The sequence below is a fragment of the Tiliqua scincoides genome, chromosome 7, assembly GCF_035046505.1.
Source record: "Tiliqua scincoides isolate rTilSci1 chromosome 7, rTilSci1.hap2, whole genome shotgun sequence".
In the NCBI taxonomy this organism is placed as follows: Eukaryota; Metazoa; Chordata; class Lepidosauria; order Squamata; family Scincidae; genus Tiliqua; species Tiliqua scincoides.
The window spans coordinates 3,598,363-3,621,116 of record NC_089827.1 but is presented as its reverse complement, the minus strand read 5'-3'; the positions used below and the strand labels follow the sequence as shown (position 1 = coordinate 3,621,116).

At 45.6% G+C, this 22,754-nt stretch overlaps 1 protein-coding gene across 2 annotated transcripts; it reads right to left on the bottom strand.

Annotated features, from left to right (window-relative positions):
- Window positions 1-1,121: 1,121 nt before the first annotated feature.
- MCM10 (minichromosome maintenance 10 replication initiation factor) lies at window positions 1,122-21,297 on the bottom strand. 2 transcript variants are annotated; one of them, XM_066633961.1, is made up of 21 exons: window positions 21,223-21,297; window positions 20,526-20,577; window positions 18,443-18,495; window positions 16,770-17,087; window positions 16,229-16,333; window positions 15,364-15,501; window positions 14,547-14,718; window positions 14,141-14,306; window positions 13,057-13,224; window positions 12,375-12,491; window positions 10,738-10,937; window positions 9,676-9,776; window positions 8,707-8,817; window positions 8,506-8,623; window positions 7,527-7,755; window positions 6,926-7,064; window positions 6,525-6,643; window positions 4,178-4,291; window positions 3,597-3,742; window positions 2,253-2,295; window positions 1,122-1,365 (listed from the first exon to the last, which is right to left on the bottom strand). In XM_066633961.1, the coding sequence occupies exons 3-21, from the start codon at window positions 18,447-18,449 to the stop codon at window positions 1,288-1,290; spliced, it is 2,589 nt and encodes an 862-aa protein (XP_066490058.1). In that variant the 5' UTR covers window positions 18,450-18,495; window positions 20,526-20,577; window positions 21,223-21,297; the 3' UTR covers window positions 1,122-1,287. The 2 variants fall into 2 exon arrangements, with proteins under 2 accessions (XP_066490058.1, XP_066490059.1); XM_066633962.1 differs by lacking the exon at window positions 21,223-21,297 and having other exon boundaries at window positions 18,443-18,492; window positions 20,526-20,571.
- Between the last annotated feature and the right edge of the window lie 1,457 nt (window positions 21,298-22,754).

Here is a 22,754-nt window from a genome sequence, read left to right as displayed (position 1 = left end):
ATCCAGGTAAGTATTTACAAGCCTTTAATGCATTCCACTAAAGAATATATGTGGTTGACTAGTTACATAAGGGTAAATGAGGGGATGCTGAAGAAATTGATAGTGATTTTTAATGGCTAATGCACCATTTAAATACTTGATCCAAATTACGTGAGAAGATAGGAAAAATAACCAAGAGTCTAACATTAATGAATTCATTGCCTTATGTTCTCGTTTCATTTCAAAGAATGCCAAATTTTCATTTGTTTCCGAACACATGCAGTAAGAAACATGATGCCCGGGAGAAGCCACCATTTGGGGAAAATAAATACTGGTTTTTCCTATTTTTTTTTTTACTCCATAGACTATCATGTTTTAGAGTGTACAATGAACAATCTGTAACAGCCTGTACTTTCTACAACGCTGATAAAAAGCATTCAGGCAGGGCACAAAACTTAAAAACAACACCTAGAGGAAAAGTTAAAAAGCAAACGCTATAAAAAGCCTTACTAGAACCACATTTGACAATACTTGTTGCCATTTTCTAAGTATTAAAAAACTTTTTTTCCCTTTTTGGGGGTAAAAAGAGTTGTTCTAGTTCTGCATTAGGGGTAAGACCCATTGTGAAGACAGCAGATTAGTAAGGTGAGGTACATCAAGGAGAGAGAACTTTCTGAATCAATACTTGAGAATTGTTCCCAGGTACCAGGAAATCTTGTTCTCTAGATTCAGGCACATCTTAGATAAAATTAGTCACCGTGCAGCTGAGGTAGTCTTGAATAACACCGGTGAATACTGGTCGACCACAAGCATGGCTGAAGGACCTGAGAAAGCACTGCCACTAAGCTGTGGCTCCGTGGAATGTCCTCTGGTCACTTAGTAAACATAAGCACCCCTGTCGAAGCCAAAGGAAGACGGCTAGGCAGTGGTGTAGCTAGAGGGGGTGCAAAGCACTAAGTGTCGCAGGGAGCCTCACCACAGCGTGCAAAGTGCCCCTCTGCCTCCCCTTTGGAGCCAGGTGTATACATTTTGCTCCCATCGCCTTGAATGGCTCCAAAGGGAAGGGGGAGTGGTCCCTTGCACGCTTTGGTGAGGCTTCCTGCAAAACTTAGTGCTTTGCATCCCCTGTAGCTATGCCACCAAAGCTAGGGATACCCAGCCAGTGTCTCAACCCAAATCCACTGAAAAGCTGGGGATTGTTCACTCTCTGTGGTGGAGAGACTGTGTGTGGGGGACGTCATCAGAAAAAGACCAATCCAGAAGGCAAATACGAAGGATAGAACACGAGAAATTTTTTAAACAGTTACTTCATGCTGCAAGGAATTTGGGTTGTTCTTCCCCTCTTGGTAGAAGAGTTTCTGCACCAATCTTGGGTCCTTTCTTTTCCTAGAAAGGGGGGTTGACAGTGAGGTTCTGTTCAAACACACTGGAGTAAAAACCAACTTCAATACACAATCCGGAAGCAAAACATGTGGTGCCAAGTCATCCCAGTGACCCTGACTAACAGGTACAATCCACAACGAAGTTCACCCATGTAAGGCTCAGGTGGGTCCTTGTCATCCATGGGTTTGGAATCCATGGATTTTACTCAATGTGGATTGAAAGCCCATGTTGGAAGACCTCGGAGAACTTTCTGAATTTGTCTGGGGGGTTTTCTGAGGCGCAGTGGCAGGGGGGTCACATGCAGCTTCCATTTGCCTCAGAACTGGCTTCCCTCTCAGAAACAGCTCTGCTCCAATTGTTCAGAGGCCCGCAGGGCACAAAAGAAAGAGGAAGGATACTCTGGTCCCAGCTGGAGCAAAAGTTGTTGGGATACTGCACTACCTTCTAGAACCAGCATAACAATCAACTGCTCTCAAAGTTGCTGTACAGGCCAATGGTGGTTTAGGAGGCATTTATGAAACAGGGAAATTTGCGGGCATTCTGAAGCTTCCCACAGCCACTTTAAAGCACTCCGTGCTAGTTGTGGGTTCCATTTTGAGAATCTCTGCAGCTTTGCTGAAGGTCTCCACTGCTGGCAGACCCTAACCCTCCCCCCTAACCCCATTTGATCCAATGATTCCCTGTCCACAGAGTCACCATTTGGTCAACAGGCTCAATCATCTCTCACATTTTTATTCCTTTACTAGGACAAAGTGATGCCTTTTTCTATGCCAGAAACACCAGGCATCATCACCTGAGATTTCTCAAAACACAAAGATCTTTGGGTGCAAAAGCCACCTACCAAGACACAAGGGTGTGATTCTGGGAGACAGCCTTTGGTTTACACTTACCTTGAGCATTCCATCACGCTCCCATTTAAAGAGGCCACAATTGCTGGAAAAAAAGAAGGCAGAAGAATCAAGATGGGGGGCAGCTCCAGTTGATTGCAGCACCATGCTAAATTCTGGGAAGCTTCATTTTTGGCCTGAGAGTTGCCATTTAAGGAGCCTGTTGACACCTCCCTACATTCTTGTGTTTTGTACTCTTTTGCAAAGGAGTGTGAAAAATTACCAAGGAGGGGAATTGTTTTTGAAATCTGTCACTCCCCCCCACTCCATTCAGCAGTAACAAGTCAAAGAATGTTAGGAACTTGGAGGTCATCTAGTCCACCCTTCTGCTCGGCACAAGTGATTACAGCACCCTGACAGCTGGCTTTCCATCCTCTGCTTACATACAACAGGGGAGAACTACTACTGCCTGAGGCAGGCTGTTACAGTACCAGACAGCTGACACATAGAGACTTCTACTTCATGTCTAATCTAGTCATCTCACACCATCATTCTTTATGGTAGGATTAAGTAATAAAGTGGGCCCTCAAAATCCACAGACAATGAAATCTGTGGGGAGGGGCTGATATGGTGCCACAAAACTTACTTGGAGGGCATGCCTCCTCAGAAGCCCCCAGGATGTGACTGGAAGTCATTTCCTGTTCACACCAGAGATTTCTGGTCACATCCAGGAGGCCTTCTGAGGCCCTCCAGCTGTGGGCTCGGCATCTGTGGAAACTGAAATCCATAGATGCTGAGCCTCTAAGGAGGCCTAAGGATCCTCTAAGGATGAATAAGGAGGGCCCACTGTATTGTTGTGTGTCAGAAAACTGTCAATGTCCTGTGACCAGACCTGAACTCCTTCCTGCCCCATGGCCTCAGAAGCTTGCAAAGTTTCACCACCTGTTGAGAGGCTGCCTAGACATTTGATGAGGTAGGCTTCAGCCTACAAACAAAATTAACCTGTAGTAAGCCAGTTAGGGACTTGAAGACTGACAGCTTCAGACCCAGATCCTCCTGAGCTAAGGGTAGGGCAAGGAGAAGCAAACATAGTGCTTCTAGCCAGCGAAGTAGCTGCCGCCAGATTAACACACATTCACTACCCAAAGGCTGCCCCAACATCTTCCCATAATGCTTGATGTGGCAAGAAATGAAAGAGGCTCAGTAGTAAAGAACATAAGAAGAGCCCTGCTGGATCAGGCCAAAGGCCCATCTAGTTCAGCTTCCTGTATCTCACAGTGCCCCACCAAATGCCTCAGGGACATACAAGATAACAAGAGACATGCATCATGTTGCCAATCCCTCACATCTGGCATTCAGAGACAGCCTTCTTCTAAAAAACAAAACAAAAACACACACGCTTCCTACCCGCAGTGCTTTTTCGGCAGCTTGTCAAGCGATATGGCTCTATTTCCACAGGGACACTTGAAAAACCGCTTCACGCCATCATGCCAATGGTAGTCGTGACTTTGCTCCACGCACGAGTCCAGGAGTTTGAAATAGGTATACTTACACTGCAGCGTAAAAAGAGAGAGGGAAAGTGGAAAAACACATCAAGAAAGCCTGACTTAAAATTGGGGAAATTGCTCACTGCCCCCTTCCCCCTTCCTTGGAGGGTATCGTTGAGCCTCTTCATTGTATTCAGAACTTACAGTAAGTTTCAGATATGCATGGGCGGGGAGGCAATCTGCCCACCCCCTTCCCATGCGCCTCTACCTCTTAATGTTCCTAAGCATCCATGTCCTTCCGTTATGTGCAAAGGGGGGACAAGGAGGAGAGGAGAACAGATGCACTCAAGGCCTGTGTCGGCATTTTCTCATCCCAACAAACAGCCAGTGGGATGCTGGGCTAGAACCGCACACAGGGATCTGGAATGTTCTATGAAAAGGCTGCTCTGGAGCGCATCTGAAGAAGTGCCCCAGCGCTCTTCAAGCTGCCACGCCACTCACCGTCTTGCACGTGGCCACACGACACTTCACCTCCCGAATGCTCCTCATTTTGTCTTCCATTTGCTCTTTTTTCACCAAAGGCTCAAAATAGCGTTCTTGTAACTCAGCCTCAAACTGTGACCAAAAAAGAAAAAAAACACAGAGATAGAGAAATGTACTTCTTTAGTGTTTAAGCAGGCTGATATAAACCAACATGGCTTGGGTTAAAAGATGGCTGTTTCACAACTGCCGAGTGTGATATGATTTTTTTTTTTGTAACATTAAACACTTCTCTGAAATAGGCAACAGCATTCAGAAGCAATAGATAACTCATTTCAATTGAAGACTTGTCTGAAAATACAGAGTTGAGCCCTAATTGCTGTACACAGTTCTTGCCAGGGAAATCCCCCACAGCAACCCCCTGTGCCCCCCAGGCCTCTCCTGAGAATCAGGGGGCTCTTTCAAACAGGGTGGGATGCTGGGACCCTACAGAGAGAGGAGGAAATTGCCCCAAATTTAGCAGACATCCAACTTGAGCAATGTGCCTCTCCCCAATAGCCCATCCCCAGTCCAGACTCCCACACAATCATTGTGGACCTCTCTGACCCTCAAAAGAGGCTTTTGGCAGCACGGGGGTTGCTGTGAGGAGGGGGCAAGGAATTTTGCTAGTGGAAACTTCCCTTCTGTGATAGCAATGGCCCACTTACAGAGGCAAGCCGCTTCTGGATGATACAGTGAAGTGTTCAACATGCATGTGCAAAAACTGCCCTTAGAGACTGGGTAGTTTAATCACATTTCAACAAAATAATTTTTAAAAACCCTCAAATGTACTCAAGCGCAGAAAACCTTCTGAGATAGTCACCTGGATTAATATTGTTCCAAGACAAAATTTGCAGAATCTTTGATTCTGTCCATAAGGTCTCCAGCAAGTGGCAACCCCAAAAGAGGTTTCCATTCAAAAATGAGTCTGTTAAGTCAGGGTTGACTCAAAGGAAGAGGGCCACTTACTGAGCCAACAGCAAGACTCCAGACCCTTTCTAAAATACAAGATTCAGCTGCTCCAAATACAGTATGTACTTTTGATTTTGAACATGCAATGCTATCACTCAAAACTGGTTTAGGGGGAAAAAAAAAAAGGGATCAGACACCCAGTTCCTTCAAAACAGCAACAAAAAACAAACCAGACAAATGCCCAGTAAGCAACGTGAATTGCACAATCTACTTCCAGGCTTGCAAAAACCTTCTTTTGAACCTGGGATGACAAGGAAGCAAACACCTGTGGCCACCTCCCCCTGCTTTCATCAGCGGTGTAGCTAGAGGGGGGACAAAACGGTAAGCGCTGCAGGTGCTGCAACACACTCCCGCTCTCCACTGGAGTCATTCCAGGCAGCAATGGCAACGTGCAGAAGACACAGTTTGGTTCAGCAAGTGAATGCACGCTGCCATTGCAGCTTGGAACGGCTCTGATGGCAAATGGGAGGAGCTGCTTGAGAGGCACTTGCAATGCTTACCTTTCCCCCTCTAGCTACGCTACTGGCTTTCATCAACCTGTTTTCCAGGCGGTCTGTTTTGAGAAGGTGGTCACCGGTAGCAGGCTGTGGCCACAGCGTGACCTGTGCTTCAGTCTTATTGTCGCAGCCATTATATTCTCACTTACCGGTAGACTGACAGCAGAGGACCCAGAGGAGTACAGCAGAGGCACAAGCTGATCCAGCAAAGCCAAGTGCCAATTCCTGCCAGCACGTCCTTTCTGCACTGGAAAGTGGTGAATGCTGCATTTCTGCTCAGAACGCAGTAACGTTTTTGCGCAAACAGGAGAAATTTAAAGAGTTCTCTTTGAACTCTCTTGTGTGAAAGCCTTCTCTGTCACCATGATTTTCCACCTTTCCCATCTCACATAACACTAACGAGGTACAAAAATTGTCAAGGCACGCCATCAGTTTTTTTAACAATTGACAAGGTACACAGTGCTGTCAGTGGGGGACTCACATCTTTTACTGGCCCTACTAATAAATGACCCTCCCCCTAAACTCCCATGGCACACCTACAGGTCATTCACAGCACAACAGTACACCACGGCGCAGTGGTTGAAAATGGCTGCTCTATCATAAAGCTGTTAGATGGGCAACTTGAAAGTCACCCAATTCCATCTTCTGCTGCTGATCCTCTTTGCCACCCATGGCCCAATCTTGCAAAGACAATTTTAACTCGCGATTCCTGTTGTGATAGCAAGTTAATCTTGCACTTCCAGAGCAGCAAAAAGAATTGGATAAGAACAGTCCCAACTACCTGATCTGAAGCATTCATATCCAGGTATTTTCAGCTAACTCATGTAACTGAAGCTCTCCTATATATGCCAAGAGCTCACCTCCTTAAGTACTCCTGTGTGTTTGGATTTAGCATGCAAGATCTCTTGGAATTCTTCAGACTCCAAATATGCAAGTTGCTGACGCCGTCTCTTTTCAGCGGGTGCTGTTACATCAGAGTCTATAGGAACAAAGGAGGGATAAACAGTGGTTCAGATCCACTTATGCCAGTTCTGCTTCAACAGAACCCAAGTTAATACAGGTTTCCCCTTTATCTGTGGGTCCCTTATCAGTGGTTTCACCACTTGCGTTGTTCAGTTTAACAGTAACTCCCCAGTGTCAGTTCTTTGGAGTTTGCCTGCTTTCACAATCGGACACATGGCAATTAATTTCGCAGCAAGCCTCCAATGTGGCAGTTTTACAATCTCAAAACATCTTTCCGTTTAGTTCTGTACTTCCATACCTTCCAAGAGAGAGGTGTTTCTCTCAGCTCTCTCTGCAATCTCCAGAATATCAACATCCGAGCGTTTCCGTTTGATGCTGTTGGGGTCAATTTTAGAGAGGATATGGCCCTTCGCACGCAGTCTGTTTATAGCTGCCATCTGAAAACAGTGAAAAGACAAGCTGGATTCACAGCTGCAAACAACCCTGGTTAACAGTTCCATCCTAACCAACTTTCCAGTGCTGATGTGGCCATGCTAATAGCGCACTCACTGAATCCTGCAGTGGTGGTGGGGGGAACGGACTGTCATGGAGGCCTCCTCAAAGTAAGGGGACATTTGTTCATTTACCTCAGGGCTGTATTGGCACTGGAAAGTTGGTTAGGATTGGTTTTAGGATGAGTAAAGAAAGCCAGCAAAATTTAACTGGAGCTGAAACCAAATGCCCCCCTCCCCAATGCTCTGCTTGTCCAACTGGCCAAGTTCTATCCATTTCCAACTAGCAGTAGTGAACCTATCCCCAGAGTAGCCAATACTGATGCAATAGTGTCCATTATGGGCTACCACAATGATAAGCAAAAAGATAATTATCAATCCAGAAGGATGCACAAGCTGAATTGTTACCTTTTTCGCTTCTGCCAAGCGACTCAGTTTGGGTGCTGGAGGAGGAGAACCATCAAAGAAGAGGACATCCTCTCCTTCAGAGAAGCCCTTGCCGAGTTGAGGAGTTTGGGGGCTGAAAAGTTTTGCAGATTTGGGAAACTCCATCCCTGGAGGTGGTGACTTCAGCACAGCTGGCCCTGAAGAAGAGGGCAGAGCTGGTGCGGCTGCATGGCTGGTATCCTGAAGAAACCTGAGATCAAAAGACAAAAGCTGTGATTGAGGGGCAGAGGGTGGTGACAGAAGGCAGCTTCAAGCCCTGAAAAAGACTGCCAGAGCAGTCCTTGGAGAAACTGCCCTTGGGTCTTACCAGAAACCCTGTGGTTCTTAAAGGTTTAACAGAGGATCCTCAGTGAGGAAAGTAGTGAGGATGGGAAGGGCTTCTAGGAAGAGAAGGTATGAGAGCCTGAGATCTACTTCCAATCTCAGAGCATGCAGAGATTTATTTATTTATATCCCGCTTTAACTCCCACGTGGGCATTCAAAGCGGCTTACAAAAAGTCAATAAAAACATAAAATACAAAATCAAAAATATCACATGTCTCCTGAGCCACTGCAAAACCTAGTGCTTTGCACCCCCTCTAGCTATGCCACTGCTTCTAATGAAAACCAAGGTACTGTAATGGGCAACCCCCCCCCCCCCACCGATCAGCAGACAACTGAATCTGCAGGCACCAGATCCATAGATATGGAGGGACACCTGCAATTGATTCACTTTTGAAAGCAACAATAGGGTCCAGAAGGAACTCTTTTAGGACTGTTTTGTGGTGTTGGAAAGGGATTTGCTTTCTTGTTCTGATGCCAAGTCAGCCTGCATTTTCCTTGATACGATGTGTTCAGTATGCTTTAAAAGTGGCTTTGTGTTATGACTAATACTATAACCAAGTTTGGACAAGTGAATTGCTCCTTGCAGAGCAATCACTGAAAACTGTCTGAAAATTACCTCCTTTGCAGCTCTTCGGACCTCCTTTTCCGGACTTCCAACATTTTTTGCTTCTGTTGGTTCAGGAGTGCCGAAGCAGAGATAGACTGGAAAGCTGGGCTCTGTTTCCCAGCAGATTCTGGGGAGCAAAAGAAAAAGTTGCAGATGGAGCAGCTTTGCCTAGGATGCCTCAAATGTAACAGCTCTTTCTTTCAAGCCTACCTGTTGCAGTGGCTTTGGCCAAATGTTTGTTAAGGTTCCGGGCTCCAAAGGAGGGCACTGCCAACAGTTCTTTGAATTCCTCTGAACATGGCAAAGGTTGCTTTGGCAAACCTGAAAACACAACTCACAATGAAACAAGAGCCAGGGCCCAACGATTCACTAAGCACCTCCACTTGTCTCCACTAAAAACACCATCAAGTTTTTAGATCAGTGTTTCTCAAACTGTGGGTAGGGACCAATTTCAGGTGGGTCTTGATTCATTTCAACAAGTATTTTATTTTTAATCTATTAAGATTTGGTGCAATCATGGTACATGACTATATTTGGGGAAATGTTACAGATCTGTACTTTGAACAGGCTATGATGTGTATGGTTTTAACAATGGGGCTTATTCCCAGATAAGTGTAGACAGGACTGCAGCCTTTGGGATGTTTGGGGAATTAAAAAAAAACAAAAAACAGATCAGCAACTGCTTGAGAGGGTTAAGAGGGTTCTTATACTTATTGCAAATTTTAATTTACTTGATTTGATTTTGTTGTATGGGGTTTAACAGTTTTCCTGCTTGATGATGTCACTTCTAGCTATGGAATCACTTCTGGTCATCCTGAAAGATTGTCATTCTAAAAATGAGTCCTGGTGCTAAAAAGTTTGAGAACCACTGTTCTTGCTCTTAAGGCAGTAAAGATATGCTTAAAAGTGGGTGAGAAGGGTCTGCAGAGATCTTATAAGCAGCTAAGGTAGCTGAACAAGGCTTCCACCTGCTGGAAATCAACAGGCCAATGTAGACAATCAGGCAATAAGATATGAAGTCATATCTTATTCTAGCAAACTGTAGTCACATGTACTGAACAGCCAAGTTTACACTACTGACTGCACTTCAAAGCCCAGACTTAGAAGAAATCAGGATACAGTTGAACTACAGGCATATTCAGCAGCAGGGGGGCATGTAAGAAAACAGGAGAGAGTTACCCAGCCTTTGCTTGGTTTCCTGAAGAATTGCATCAACTCCTCTCACCACCAAATTGGAGAGCGTGGTCTGGACCTTCTTTTTCGGAGCAGCAGCAGCTGCGCTAAAGAGGAAACGCAGAAGAGGGGTTACCAGCTGGAAACAGGCAGGCTGCAATCTGATGGTTGCTAAATGCTTCGGTTAGTTCCCACTGTGTGTGGGCAGGTGGCCGCTCCTCATTGAGGAAGAGTTCTTGGGCTATGCGCCCCTGCAAGCCTCTATAATGCAGTTTTCACATTGTGATATTGAAAAGCGGGAGACATGTCACTCACATGAAGGCACTGAAAAGGTGGAGACAAATCCAGCCTGGTTGTGATTATGGCAAGGTAGTGAAGAAATACCAAGAAGTAACTAATCCATGCCTAGGGACCGTGTGTATGGCTCATCGCGCTCTAGGCAGAAATCCCCCACTCACCATAACCTCCAATCTCTGCAAAAACCCATCTTTTCCCGTGAAGTCCTTGTTTCCTCCCCAGCCCAGCCTTAATTTCAAGCACAATCAGGTCTCTCCCTGCCTCTCCCTGCCACCAAAATTTAGAATATAAATAAGCTCCTAGGGCAGCGGTTCTCAAACATACTGTGGTCACAGTGCCCTTCTTTTGCGGCAACCAATTGTTCCCGGCTCTCCTGGGCACCATCTTGAATTGTGCGAAATCTTGTGCAAACCAAGATGGCAGTGCCCGGGAGAGACAGGAAGAAGAGGCCGCCGGGGATAGCCTGTGCCACCCTCAGGCACTACAGTACACAGTTTGGGAACCACTATCCTAGGAACTTACTATCAATCTTTTTACAGTCAAAACCGTAACCAAATATATATTCTAACCACACTATTTGCCGTTCACAAGGAGAGAATGATGATTACCCCCTGAATACAAAACATTATACACGACTACAGCTGACACAACAGCTCTTGTTTTAAGAACCAATCTAAGCACACTGTGCTTACTAAAAGGTAACGCTGAATAGTGTCAGAAGAGATCAGTAAAGGAGCCCTGTAAGGAAAAGGGAGACCTGGTTTCTCTTACACAGAGGCTGCATAGGCTGCCGAGGAAACCCCTCCGTAATGAAACCCATTCTGGCACAGCCTCTCTTTCAAGCCAAGGTTCTTCTTAGCTGTCCTTTTCAGAGGGCAGGAACTTGAGAAGGACGACTGTAGATCTGCCCGCTTTGAACTGAGCCTTCGGTACTGGGATTGCACATGAAACTGACAGTATTCACACTCATTCTGAAGGAGGAAAGCAAGAATAAAAGGGCTGTAGGAAGGCTCACAGGGCAGTGAAATGCAAGTAGTAAGACTGACTTGTTTGCAGCACTCGGACAGTCCTGAAAACATAGGTTACCACCAGATATCAAACATGTGGACATAACACACCCCTCTTCTTAAAATATTAAGAATTGTCATCATTCATTCAAGATCCCAGATTACTTATGGACATAAACTTACCATCTAAAAGTTTATGGACAGGTTTGAACTCGGTATCCACAGGGATCCACTCCCATACTCCCCCATGGAAACTGAGATTCACAGGAGCCCCCACAGACACAAGACACTTCCAGTTGTGTCCGGAGGTGTTCTGAGGCCCAGGGCTTGCCAGTTCTGGCTTGCCAATTTGCCTCCCCACAGAACACCTCTGGAAGGTACTTCCGGTCATGTTCAGAGGTCCTCTGCGGGCTCTCCAGATGCAAACCTGCACTGGGTCAAATCCTCTGGTTCCGAACCCACAGATAAGGAGGGCCCACTGTGTACATTTTTTTGAGAGAGAAATTTGTTTTAAACCAGAGGTGCCCAAACCCCGGCCCTGGGTCCACTTGCGGCCCTCGAGGCCTCTCAATGTGGCCCTCCGGGAGCCCCCAGTCTCCAAGGAGCCTCTGGCCCTCTGGAGATTTGTTGGAGCCCACACTGGCCCGACGCAACTGCTCTCAGCGTGAGAACAACTGTTTGGCCTCTCGAGTGAGCTGTGGGATGAGGGCTCCCTCCATTGCTTGTTGTTTCACGTATGTTATGCAGTAGCAGCAGCAAAGGAAAGGCCAGCCTTGCTTTGTGCAAGGCCTTTTATAGGCCCTGAGCTCTTGCAAGACCTGCATTCATTCATATAAGTTCATCTTTAATGTATTCATTTAGGTAAACTTATGTAAATTTATTCAAATTTTAAATGTAAATTAATTCTTCCCCCGGCCCCCGACACAGTGTCAGAGAGACGATGTGGCCCTCCTGCCAAAAACTTTGGACACCCCTGGTTTAAACTGACCTCCACCCTCCCTCCAAACAGTTGCCTATTTACTGCAAACTCCCAGGTGACAGAGAACCTCCCTGTTTATTTCAGCTTGCCCAAACCACCAGGGCCTGAATTTCTCTGGTTAATGACTACAACAACAGTCTGCAATACCAGAGTATGCCCCATTAACTTAGCAGCACTGGTATCAAAGTGTACAGGAAGATCTAAATGTGCAATTTGTAAGGAGAGAGTTTGGAATCAGAAGAATTTAGGCAACTGGCTCTCACCCACAACAAACCCAGAGATTTTTCCAACATCAGCTCCGGGTGTGGCCTTTGGCCATGTGGTGGGTGGGGAGTTTGGGCCATTTGAGTCTCAGGTAACAAGCCACATGGTCTCTCACCAGGCATGCAAATTTGTGTAAATATCAGAAGAGATATACACACCAGGTTAACAAGCTGTGTACAGGGTTCTCCATTTTTCTTTCTGGCTTTACAGGTTCCTAAATCCAGGGCCTCACCAAGAAGCAAGATCTTCTGAGGATGATCAACAGATATACAAACCTAATAAGAAACAGTGCCAATAGATTTCAGTACACAGAGAGCTCAGCTGGAAGTCAGCAACTACTGTAAAGAAACCAACTATAAAGGAACCAACCAGTTGAAAGGACATGAAAACAAGTTTCCCCAGGGATTTGTGAACAGTAGCTGCCACTGTTCTCTTCAGAGAATAGTGCTCGTGCTCTGAGCAGCAGGTACAAATGAACATGCAACTTTGGCCTCTGTGGAGTAAGAAACAACAAAGTTGAACTTCACTGGCTACGAGGACTAATGACTGACTATCAAGCCCACAGATTAATTACACACTGGGTAAAGAAATTTCTTCTTCTTGACCATGGATGCTGCTAGAGTTTCTCTTACCATCTAAAAGGCTGGCTAACTCCTAAGGGAACGGAAGCACCTATGGTTGTGCACGTTCTAGATGGTGAATAGCTGTAGAACAGAAAATGGATGATCCTTTCCCCACTAGCAGTCTCACTTCAAAACACATTGCACAGCATGCCTGAAAAGAATTCCCTGTGCAGAAACCAAGAGGCTGGCGCTTGGGAAAGAAAAGAACGACCCTCACCTCATCTGAACCTTCTTTTGGTTTCATGGGATTGGCATTGAGCAGCCCTACAACCATGCCACGGTCCGTCTTCCAGTGCTGCTTGTGAACGTCCCCAAACAGAAACAAGGAGACACATCTATTGAAGTCCTGCAAGTCATTCAAATGCCAGATACTGAAGGTTCTGCCCTGGAAGGGAACATGGAGGAGAGCAAACTGTCACAACACTCATACTGTGGGTTGCTGTTAAAACCTTTACCGCCACCACGAAGGTACATCATTATGTAAGTGAGATGCCCTCTGTTAGGAGATTAACAGCCCAATCCTGTGTCCAGGTCTGCTCAGAAATAAGTTGAGTTAGTACATCAAACAATAAGGAGCACTGATAATAAAGATTGGTTCCATTGCATTTTTTCAACTCCTACTAAGAGGAAGGAGAGTACAGGTGGAACCTCAGTATCCACTGATTTGGTATCCACTGAGTTGACTCACCACTGATACTGGGGTCCAACTTTAAATGCCTTGGAAACAAGGAAAAAAGTACCAAAATCCAATTTCCCACCTTCATGTTCTTGAATAATTATAATTTCATTCCACCAGATTCCATTATTCACCCCACTTAGTGGTTGAATGCGATATAGCATCTATACCAATGCATTTTGGGGCAACAATGGAAGAGCAAGAAACCTGGGTCTTTAAAGCTATTTTTTCCACTAATTTGGTATCCACTGATTTTTTTTTCATCCACTGGGGATTCTGGAATGGAACCCCAGTAGATTATCAGGCACATCCTATAGCACCTCTTGATATGTTTATTCTGCTGTATACTTTCTCTACCATTGGCACACATCAATAGGACCCCAAAGTAAAGGGCAGGAAGGACTTTTTAACCACCTCCAGCCAGTCAATGTTTCAGGAGTATGAAGAGGACAATAGCAAATGTGTCCGAGAGCAATAGTAGGTGAAGAAATGCAGGACTGCAAACCAATGCAATCATTGATCTTTAAAAACAATAATTTGGAAGTTCAACGAGGCGCACATAACCTAATGTTCACTTCAATGAAAATGCCACAGTGCAGGCACAACTGAAAAAAACCACATTTACATTATTGGAGCTCTGAGGAGTGACTTTCTTTATGATGACTCCAAATGTCACCCAGTCCATTTCTTCAAGATTTACAGAAGCAAGTTTGTCTTGCAGCTGAGAGAGTCGAATAAACTTCCGGCCTTGCATTTTTCTCTCCATCTCAATTGAGGACACCCGGGGTTTTCTACAACAAAAACACAAAGAAGAATCTGTTAGAAAAGAAAGCAGGAGAGAAATTTCCATCCCATCCCAGAAGTAGCACTTAACCGAAGGCGCCACAGCACGCAGTTTGGAAATCACTGGATTACAAAATTCAACTTTTGGGCACAGACTTTACCATTTTTCTGAAGACAGCATGTATGTGGCTGTGCTCAAACTATAATGAAAGAGTAGAGCTGATCACTTTTCTACAATGCTTGCTGACCTTAGCCGGAGCCTGGAGAAAGTTTCTACAGAGACTTCCGTATTAGCACCGCTGGAACTCTTGGGCACTGGAGACTTCCAGCTGTTGCTCACAGGAGGCCTGTTCCCAGGAATTGACTTAAGAGGCTGAGGCAAGAAATTTGACACTGGCTGTGGTGCACGGCTTTTATTCTCTAAGAGAAAAAAAAAGAAGAAAGGTCACCGTGAATGACACAAAATGGTCTCCTGGTGTATTTTTGTTACTATCTCCTAAGAGCTTGAACAGTTTCTCAAGACTGGTTCATCTACTATTGCCAATGCAGGCACTCTTGCAATGCAAACTTTAAAACCACAACTTACTATAAATCTCAGTTGCCAAGTTTCTTTCAAGAAAAAAATAAACAGTTGTTGCCAAATCCAAGCAGAGGGTGCCTGTGGCCAAAGAACACAATCAGACAACTAATTCAGCACTAAGAAATTGTTTAAACCACTGGTTCTCACACATTTAGCACTGGGACCCACTTTTTAGAATGACAATCTGTCAGGACCCACTGGAAGTGCAAGATCCAAGATGGCGCTGCCCAGCTGAACCGGGAAGAAGAGGCTGTGGAGATGCTGTGAAGTTAGGGAACCACTGCCCTGACATATACTATTCTTTGAATTTTTATGTACCACAGAAGTTCTCAAAGCAGTTTACATAGCAAAAGAAAAGGGAAGGTGGTTCCCTGTCCCAAAAGGGCTCATAATCCAAAAACTGCTCACTTAGGCAGTCCATAGGAGTCCAAGGAGGCAAATAAGCACTACAGTTGCAGTAGAAGACTAATTACGGATGACTATACCTGAAACTGGTGGTTTGGGCTTCTGGCCCTGACCTTTAGAGGGCGGCAAGGCAGGACAGTCAAGCTGGGCTGAGAAACATGGAGACTCTTGAAGTTTTGTCAGCTTCCTTTCCTTTGGGGGGGCTGCGAGCGATTTACCTGATCAACAAATCAAAGATCAGTTAACAAATGTAATAAGGTACTTGATGACAAACAAGGGAGAAACTGACCCCTGCAGTTCAAGTGCTTGAAAATACAGAAGACCATTAAGCTGTATTTGAGAGAAAAACAACAAAGAAGGAACAAACTGCTTAATAATAATAATAATAATAATAATAATAATAATAATAATAATAATAATAAACTTTATTTATATCTCGCCCTTCTCCCCAAAGGGACCCAGGGCGGCTTACAACAGGTTAAAAGCAGATTAAAACATAATATTAAAAACAGATAAAAACATTAACATATTAACAACCTGCTTAAGGGGCAGGTACGATGAAAATCTGTTTGATCTCAGAGTTAGCCACACTCTGTCTTAGGGCTCAGCATCAGCTCCAGATTTGAACCCCCTTTTTTGCTTTGTGATAACAACTGCATCACTGCTCCCCAACAAAGGCACCCAGAATTTTATAAGAAATTCAAATTGCATTATACAAACAGTGTCATATTTCTGGGTTCTATCTGAAATACCCTTTCATGTCAGCAGCCTAATGTCTGAGGCTGACAGCCTCTTCAGGGTTGGACTATATTACCATATAGGTAAAATACTACATAAACATTCTAAATCACGACAGGTGTGGTACAAGAGAGATTGAGCGAGAAGAGGAAAATAAGAAATCAAGACACCACTTTCTAAACGATGTACATTAAATAACTTCATTACCAGAAGTGTTCTTGTTAGGGACAGACTTAGTCGGCTGCCCTATCACGGTCATTTGCAACTGGTCCTGTAATTTCTTCATCTGTTCTTGTAGTTTCCTCAACTCATCTAGGCAGGAAAAAGAACAAATCAGCATACCAACAGAGGACATAATTACAAGCTTGAAGCCAAGGGAATGGTGACAAGGTGCAGGGTCTTTTCTATTGTGGCACCGCATTTCTCGAATCAGTTACCAGAATATTTCAGAATAGCCCCCTCTTTATATGGTTTCCAGAGGGGTCTAAAAACTTATTTTATTTTGCTTGGCCTTTAAGGAAGGAGGAACCTCCTAGGTGATCTTTCTATCCTTGTTTGCTGCTTTTATGTTGTTGCTGTTTTTTATATTTTGATCTGTATCATTTAACTTTGTAATTTTAATATTGCTTTTAATGGTTTTTATTTATATCTTTTTACAGTTGTACTTTTATTTAACTGTATACTGCCTTGGACATAGGAAAAGCGGTATGTAAATCTTTTACATAAAATAAATAATGATTTTAGAAACCTTGCAACTCTTGGTTGGTTTGCTCCTTCGTCTCATTAGCTGACACTTGTTGGGGCACTTCCTGCACAGTTTGCTCCTCCTCCTCGTCGTCTTCTGACAGGTCACCCACATCTCCGAACAAGTCAGCCACATTTTCCTTGTGGTCGCTGGACCCTCCCTCATCACTTGCCACCTCCTCAGTGTAGGATGTGTCGTCTTCTGCATCAAAGAGCTGATCATACTCATCTGGCTCTCCACCTGCATCAATGCCATTTTTCCCAGGATGTTCAGCCTCATTCTCTTCTAACAGGGAGGCTAAGAAGTCTATATCATCATCACCTGAAGCAAGAGGAATTGAGTCAAACTAACCATGGCTTAAATGGCACCAAAAACCCAATGCAAGGCATACTTAAGCCTACTGGTCATTATAGTGGGCCCATGGCATCTGCGGATTCCACCACCCATGGATGCCCACTCCGCAACTCAAAGGGCCTCCAGGGTGACTGGAAGCCACTGTCAGCCGTATCAAACTGGAAGAGGCAGGAAAGCCCATGAAATGCTTTGCAGGTCCGGTGTGGCCCAATGTGAGCGATTGCAGTGCCACCACCCTGTTCTCCATGAACTTGGGGGATCCTAGAATGGATCCCCTGTGGATACCAAGGGCCCGCTGCACAGCTCTAATCAGAAACAGACACCACTTAACTATGTGTTAGCATTCAAACCTGTTCAGAAATGGTGCTCCTGACTCTGACGTGATCCCTTACTCCCAAAGCCAGAAACGAGACAGAAAGGACACAGGGCCACAATAGTTTCCTGCTTCTTGGAGGGCAAAGAGCAGCACAGGGCTGCCTCCAACTCTCTTGGCAAAAGACTTTGACAAAAAGCTGCCCTCTCCATTTGATCGGCTTGTTCCCCTTTGCAGATGAAGCTGAAAAATGTGTAAATATGTGCAAAGTAGAAGGTGATAATGCCAAAGTTGATGCGTAGAGTGTGCTTTACCACACTGAGCTACCTCCCTATTACAGCAAGGGGGGGGGAGGAATCACCCCAGTTAAATTCAATTTGGATAGAAAAGTTATTCTTCTGTTCATTGAGTCATCTGGCACATGGATGGGATGCATGTAGGTGGATGGGTCTGGGTGGATGTCAGAACTTAATCAATATTCTTCGCCCACGGACTCTCTCTTAGTCACAGTCAAAAGGTAGCAAGCTGGCCAAGATATTGTACTTTCTTCCATAGACAACCAAAATTAACTGGGATTAAAAAGAGAACATGCAGGATCTTGCTCTTGGCTCCTGAGCCCTTAGCCACAGCTAAGAAAGAGCTGGTGCTATGTTTGTACTGCCCCCACTTAGTGTTAATCACATAGGCAGGAAAAGGTCAGGAATACAACCCATATGGAAAGCAACAGATCAAGCCCAATAGCTCCTTAAATAGCAGTTGTATTTTCCAAACTAGTTCTTGGATTGCAGCCAGGAGGGCTTGCTTGTCCAAAGTATAGTTTATAGCAATTCTTAAAACTCTCAGACAAGATTGTTTGCGGATACTATGCGTAACAAGAAAATTTGGGCGGGGAGTGTCTGATACTGAAGAGTTACTGAAGCTAAGTGGGTGTGTGAACCTGATCAATAACAAATACTTGATAAAATAAATATATAAATATATTGTAAAATACAAGAAATTCATAACTCACCATTCATACTTTCAATAGCACCAGCAGAGAGTTAATGGAAGAACTCTGATCTGCTAGAAAGACACAAGACGAGAGCAACAGCATAAACATAAACAAGGTCTAATAAGTAGAAGGAACTGCTGCGGAATATTTTAAAATCAAAGAACTAAAAAGGATGAAAACAGCACTATGATCAAAGCTGTAGAGAAGCCACATGGAACCATAGCACAGAGATCACATTAGCAACATTGAGGCCAGTTTACAGAGTCCAAAGTAATACATCTGACCAGTAGAATATATCCCAACAGAGAAATTTCCAGTGACAATTATGTACCCATAGGAATCTAGTACAACATAACCGAGTGATGTGTTGGAAGCACTATGTTCATGCATTACTCAACAAGGCATCTCAGCCTTAGGTTCAAACACGCAGTGATAGGGGGCAAACCTATGCATTTAAGGCTGCAATTCTATACATGCTTACAGAGAGCAAGTCCCACTGGACACAATGGGATTTACATCCAAGTAAACATGCAAATAGGAGTGGTGTCAGGAATGGGCCAGGTCAGACACTGGCTGAGGGCCCACCTGGCCAGGCTGATCCATGAACTCTCAGTACAGTGGCACTGAAAGCAGCTAATAAGCCATTAGCTGGGCAAGGGATCCCCCTGAAGAGCTTTCCCAGGGCGCCCCCCCCCAACAACCCAATACCAGTCACACATGCACAAAATTATGTTAAGAATCAGGTCTGCCCCAGTCACATACAAAGCACAGAATGTGCACGGCTCATTTTAAGAGCAAAATCCAACTCATGTTCCCACATGTGCATAAACGTAGCTGCTTAAACATGTACATGTCTGTATGCTGTTTGACCTTGAAAAAAATGAATCATTTATTTTTTCATTATCGGTTACAAGGACAATAAATAATAAAGAAGAGACATAAATAGAAGTAGGGGGAAACAAACCACCTTGATTAGGGGAAAGAAAGTAGGCCCCCAGTAACGAAACCATGCCTTGAGTACAGATGCCAAACTGCAGCCCATGAGCCACACGCAGCTCTTTGACATATAACATGTGGCTTCTCCCCAACAAAGGCATTCAGAATTTTTCTAGGACATTCAAATTGCATTCTACAAACAGCGACATATCTCTGGATACTATTGGAAATACCCTCTCATGACTTCAGCCTAATGTCTGAGGCCATTACCCCTAAGAGGGCTGAACTAGATGATCTTGTAGGTCCCTTCGAATCCTCCAATTCTAAATTCAATTGTGATGGCACAATGGGAGGCTACAGGGCAAACGTTGCTTCCCACATGCCAGTGGTGGCCAAACCACAGCTCGTGAGCCACATGTGGCTCTTTGACATACAGCCAGTTCCCATTACCTGCTAGGGTGAGGTTCCTGGAAAACCGAGTAGATACTGAATTAGCGGATACTGAATAATTGAACCTATGGGGAAAATGGGGTTAGGTTAAAGGGGTCCTCTTCACCATACACTCTATGAACTTGAATCTTAACTTGAAGTCTATGGGGCGGGGTGGTAGCAAGGGCTCGTCTACATCTCCAATGTCGGATGCTTTCTTCTCTGTGCTGGCTAACCCTTGATACATTGAAGGTTGTGGCAATGGTGATTTCTCCATACTGGCTATCCCTCAACTTGCTGAAGGTTGCTGGCCTTGGAGCATTGCTGGACAATGAGGCCTTGGAGTTCAACAGTGGGGATGGGGTTGCTTCACCCATCCGCCTCCTTCACCTGGCTGTCCTTCCTCCTTTACCTGGCTCCTTCTCTAGCTTGCCCCAGCCCCAAAGCAGGTAGCCTTCCAGCGACCTCTCATCATCAGCCTCTCAGCATCGCAAGAGTTGTGAAGGTTCAGCCTGAATTCCCAAGATGGTGGGGCAAATCTGGAAGTGGACACAGATGTGTCCGATGATTTGCCCTGGACCAATTCCAATGCCTGTTTGATGTGGCACCAGCAAATATTAGCAGATAACAAGGACAGAGTCATGGTTAATGAGAGATAGGTGGCAATTCTGTCCCTTGCAGATAAGCAAACTAGCAGACAGCGAGTATAACGTATTCACATATAAAGAGAACTGACCGTAGAATGCGCAGCTCTCAGAAATATGCTGGTTCCTTTTCTGCAGCACAATCTACAACAGAAATAAGAAATGTTGAAGCTTTGCAATTATTTACTGGCTATAAAGTGAGAGTTCTCTGGATCAAAATGCTCAGTGTAATGACCACGATCAGTAAATATTTATAAGAATTGAAACGCTTCTTTCAAACAACAGCTGTCAAATGTCCAAAGTTCACAGCACATGGCGCTGATGCGAAGTAGGTCTGGCCCCCCCTGGCAAGGAGGCTCTGAAGAGTCTGGCTGGACATGCAGCGCCAGCTGCTCTTTTTGCATTGCCCCCCTTCCTTGCAGGCACCCAGTGCAGAGCTGCCCCCAGGAGGCTCCAACCCTCCCTGTGCACTCTGACTTGGGAGGAAGCCATGCACTGGGCAGCAGAGCTTCCTTCCCAGGAGAGCAACTTCAGTAGCCTTGCAGAGAAGTAGCAGTTCCTGGAGGTCCTCCACCCCCCTCCCAACTGCAAATCCCCCCCTTCCTTTCTGCACTCCTGCGCTGCTCCTTCCTTCCTGGCAGTGGTGGGGAAGCCCCCTTTCTGGTTGATCAGCCCCCCAATCAAGAAGCAACCCTCCTTTAATGACAAGCCAGCCCCCCATGGAGCCCCCTCCCGCTTCATGATCTGCCTGCTCCCTCAGGAGGAGAAACAAGAGATTTTTTCCCTTACCGTTCATAGCTTCTGGCCACCGCCCGCACTACTCTCTTGCAATCCCCCGCCAAAATTCTAACTGACCTCAGCCCGGCCTCCTCCAAGCCCCGCCCCTTCCTGGTCGTCATGGCAACCCGGAAGTGGATGAGTTGGACCTGAGTTCAGATGGGTTGGCCCCGCCCACCAGGGCCGAAGTCAGCGTTGCCCTGAGAAACGGGGCCCGCAAGGCGGAAAGGCAGCCTGGACCTTCCTGACACGTGTCGCGTTGCACGTGTGAATGTGCCAAAAGCGGGGTTTTCCATCATTTCCAAGGGCAAGGCGTTTGGAAATGCAGGATTGGGCTGGAAGGGGGCTGGCCCCTGCCTGGGACTCCTTTAAAAGGGGCTGGGCACAGAAGAGTGTGAGAAGAGACAGCCCACTTTCAGGACCAGGAGGTGGCAAGGAGTTCCACAGGCTGATGACAGATATTGACTGGGAGGAGCAAAAGAGGCTTCCAAAGGTGTCTGAGCTTTCAGGTTCCATAATCACATCCTATGGCAAGGAGTTCCACAGGCCAATCACAAATACTGGATGGGAGTAAGAACAGGGGGTTCCAAGGGCTCTGAGCATTCAGGTGCCATCACCACACCTTGTGGCAAGGAGTGTGGCAAGGAGTTCCACATGCTAATTACTACAAGCAGTTGTTGCACCTGGCATTCTGAGGTAGCCTGCTTCCAAAACCAGAAGGTTGCCCATGCCCAGTAACCTGGATGGACTTTTCCTCCCTCAATCTGTCCAATCCCCTTTTAAAGGCATCCAGGGCAGGTGCCATCAGCTCATCCTGTGGCAAGGAGTTCCACAGATTAATTACACACATAAGATTAAGAGGTAGTGCCAGAATGCTTAGCAGGAATACATAAGAACATAAGGAGAGCCCTGCTAGATCAGGGCAAGGGTTGTTCTAGTCCAGCTTCCGACATCACACAGTGAACATAAGAAGAGCCCTGCTGGATCAGGCCAAAGGCCCACCTAGTCCAGCTTCCTGCATCTCACAGTGGCCCACCAGATGCCTCACGGAGCACACAAGACCACAAGACTCCTGCATCCTGGTGCCCTCCCGTGCATCTGGCATTCTGAGCCTACTTCTAAGGTCAAGAGGTTGCACATACCCATCATGGCTTGTAACCTGGATGGACTTTTCCTCCCTCAATCTGTCCAATCCCCTTTTAAAGGCGTCCAGGTCAGAGGCCATCAGCACATCCCGTGGCAAGGAGTTCCACAGATTAATGTAATATAAAGCTAAGAGGTAGTGCCAGAATGCTTAGCAGGAATATGTAAGAACATAAGGAGAGCCCTGCTGGATCAGGGCAAGAGCTGTTCTAGTCCAGCTTTCTACATCTCACAGTGGCCCACCAGATGCCTCACAGAGCACACAAGACCACAAGATTCCTGAATCCTGGTGTCCTCTCTTACACCTGGTATTCTGAGGTAGCCTACTTCTAAAACCAGAAGGTTGAACATACCCATCATGGCCTGTAACCTTTGATGGACCTCTCCTCCAGAAATCTGCC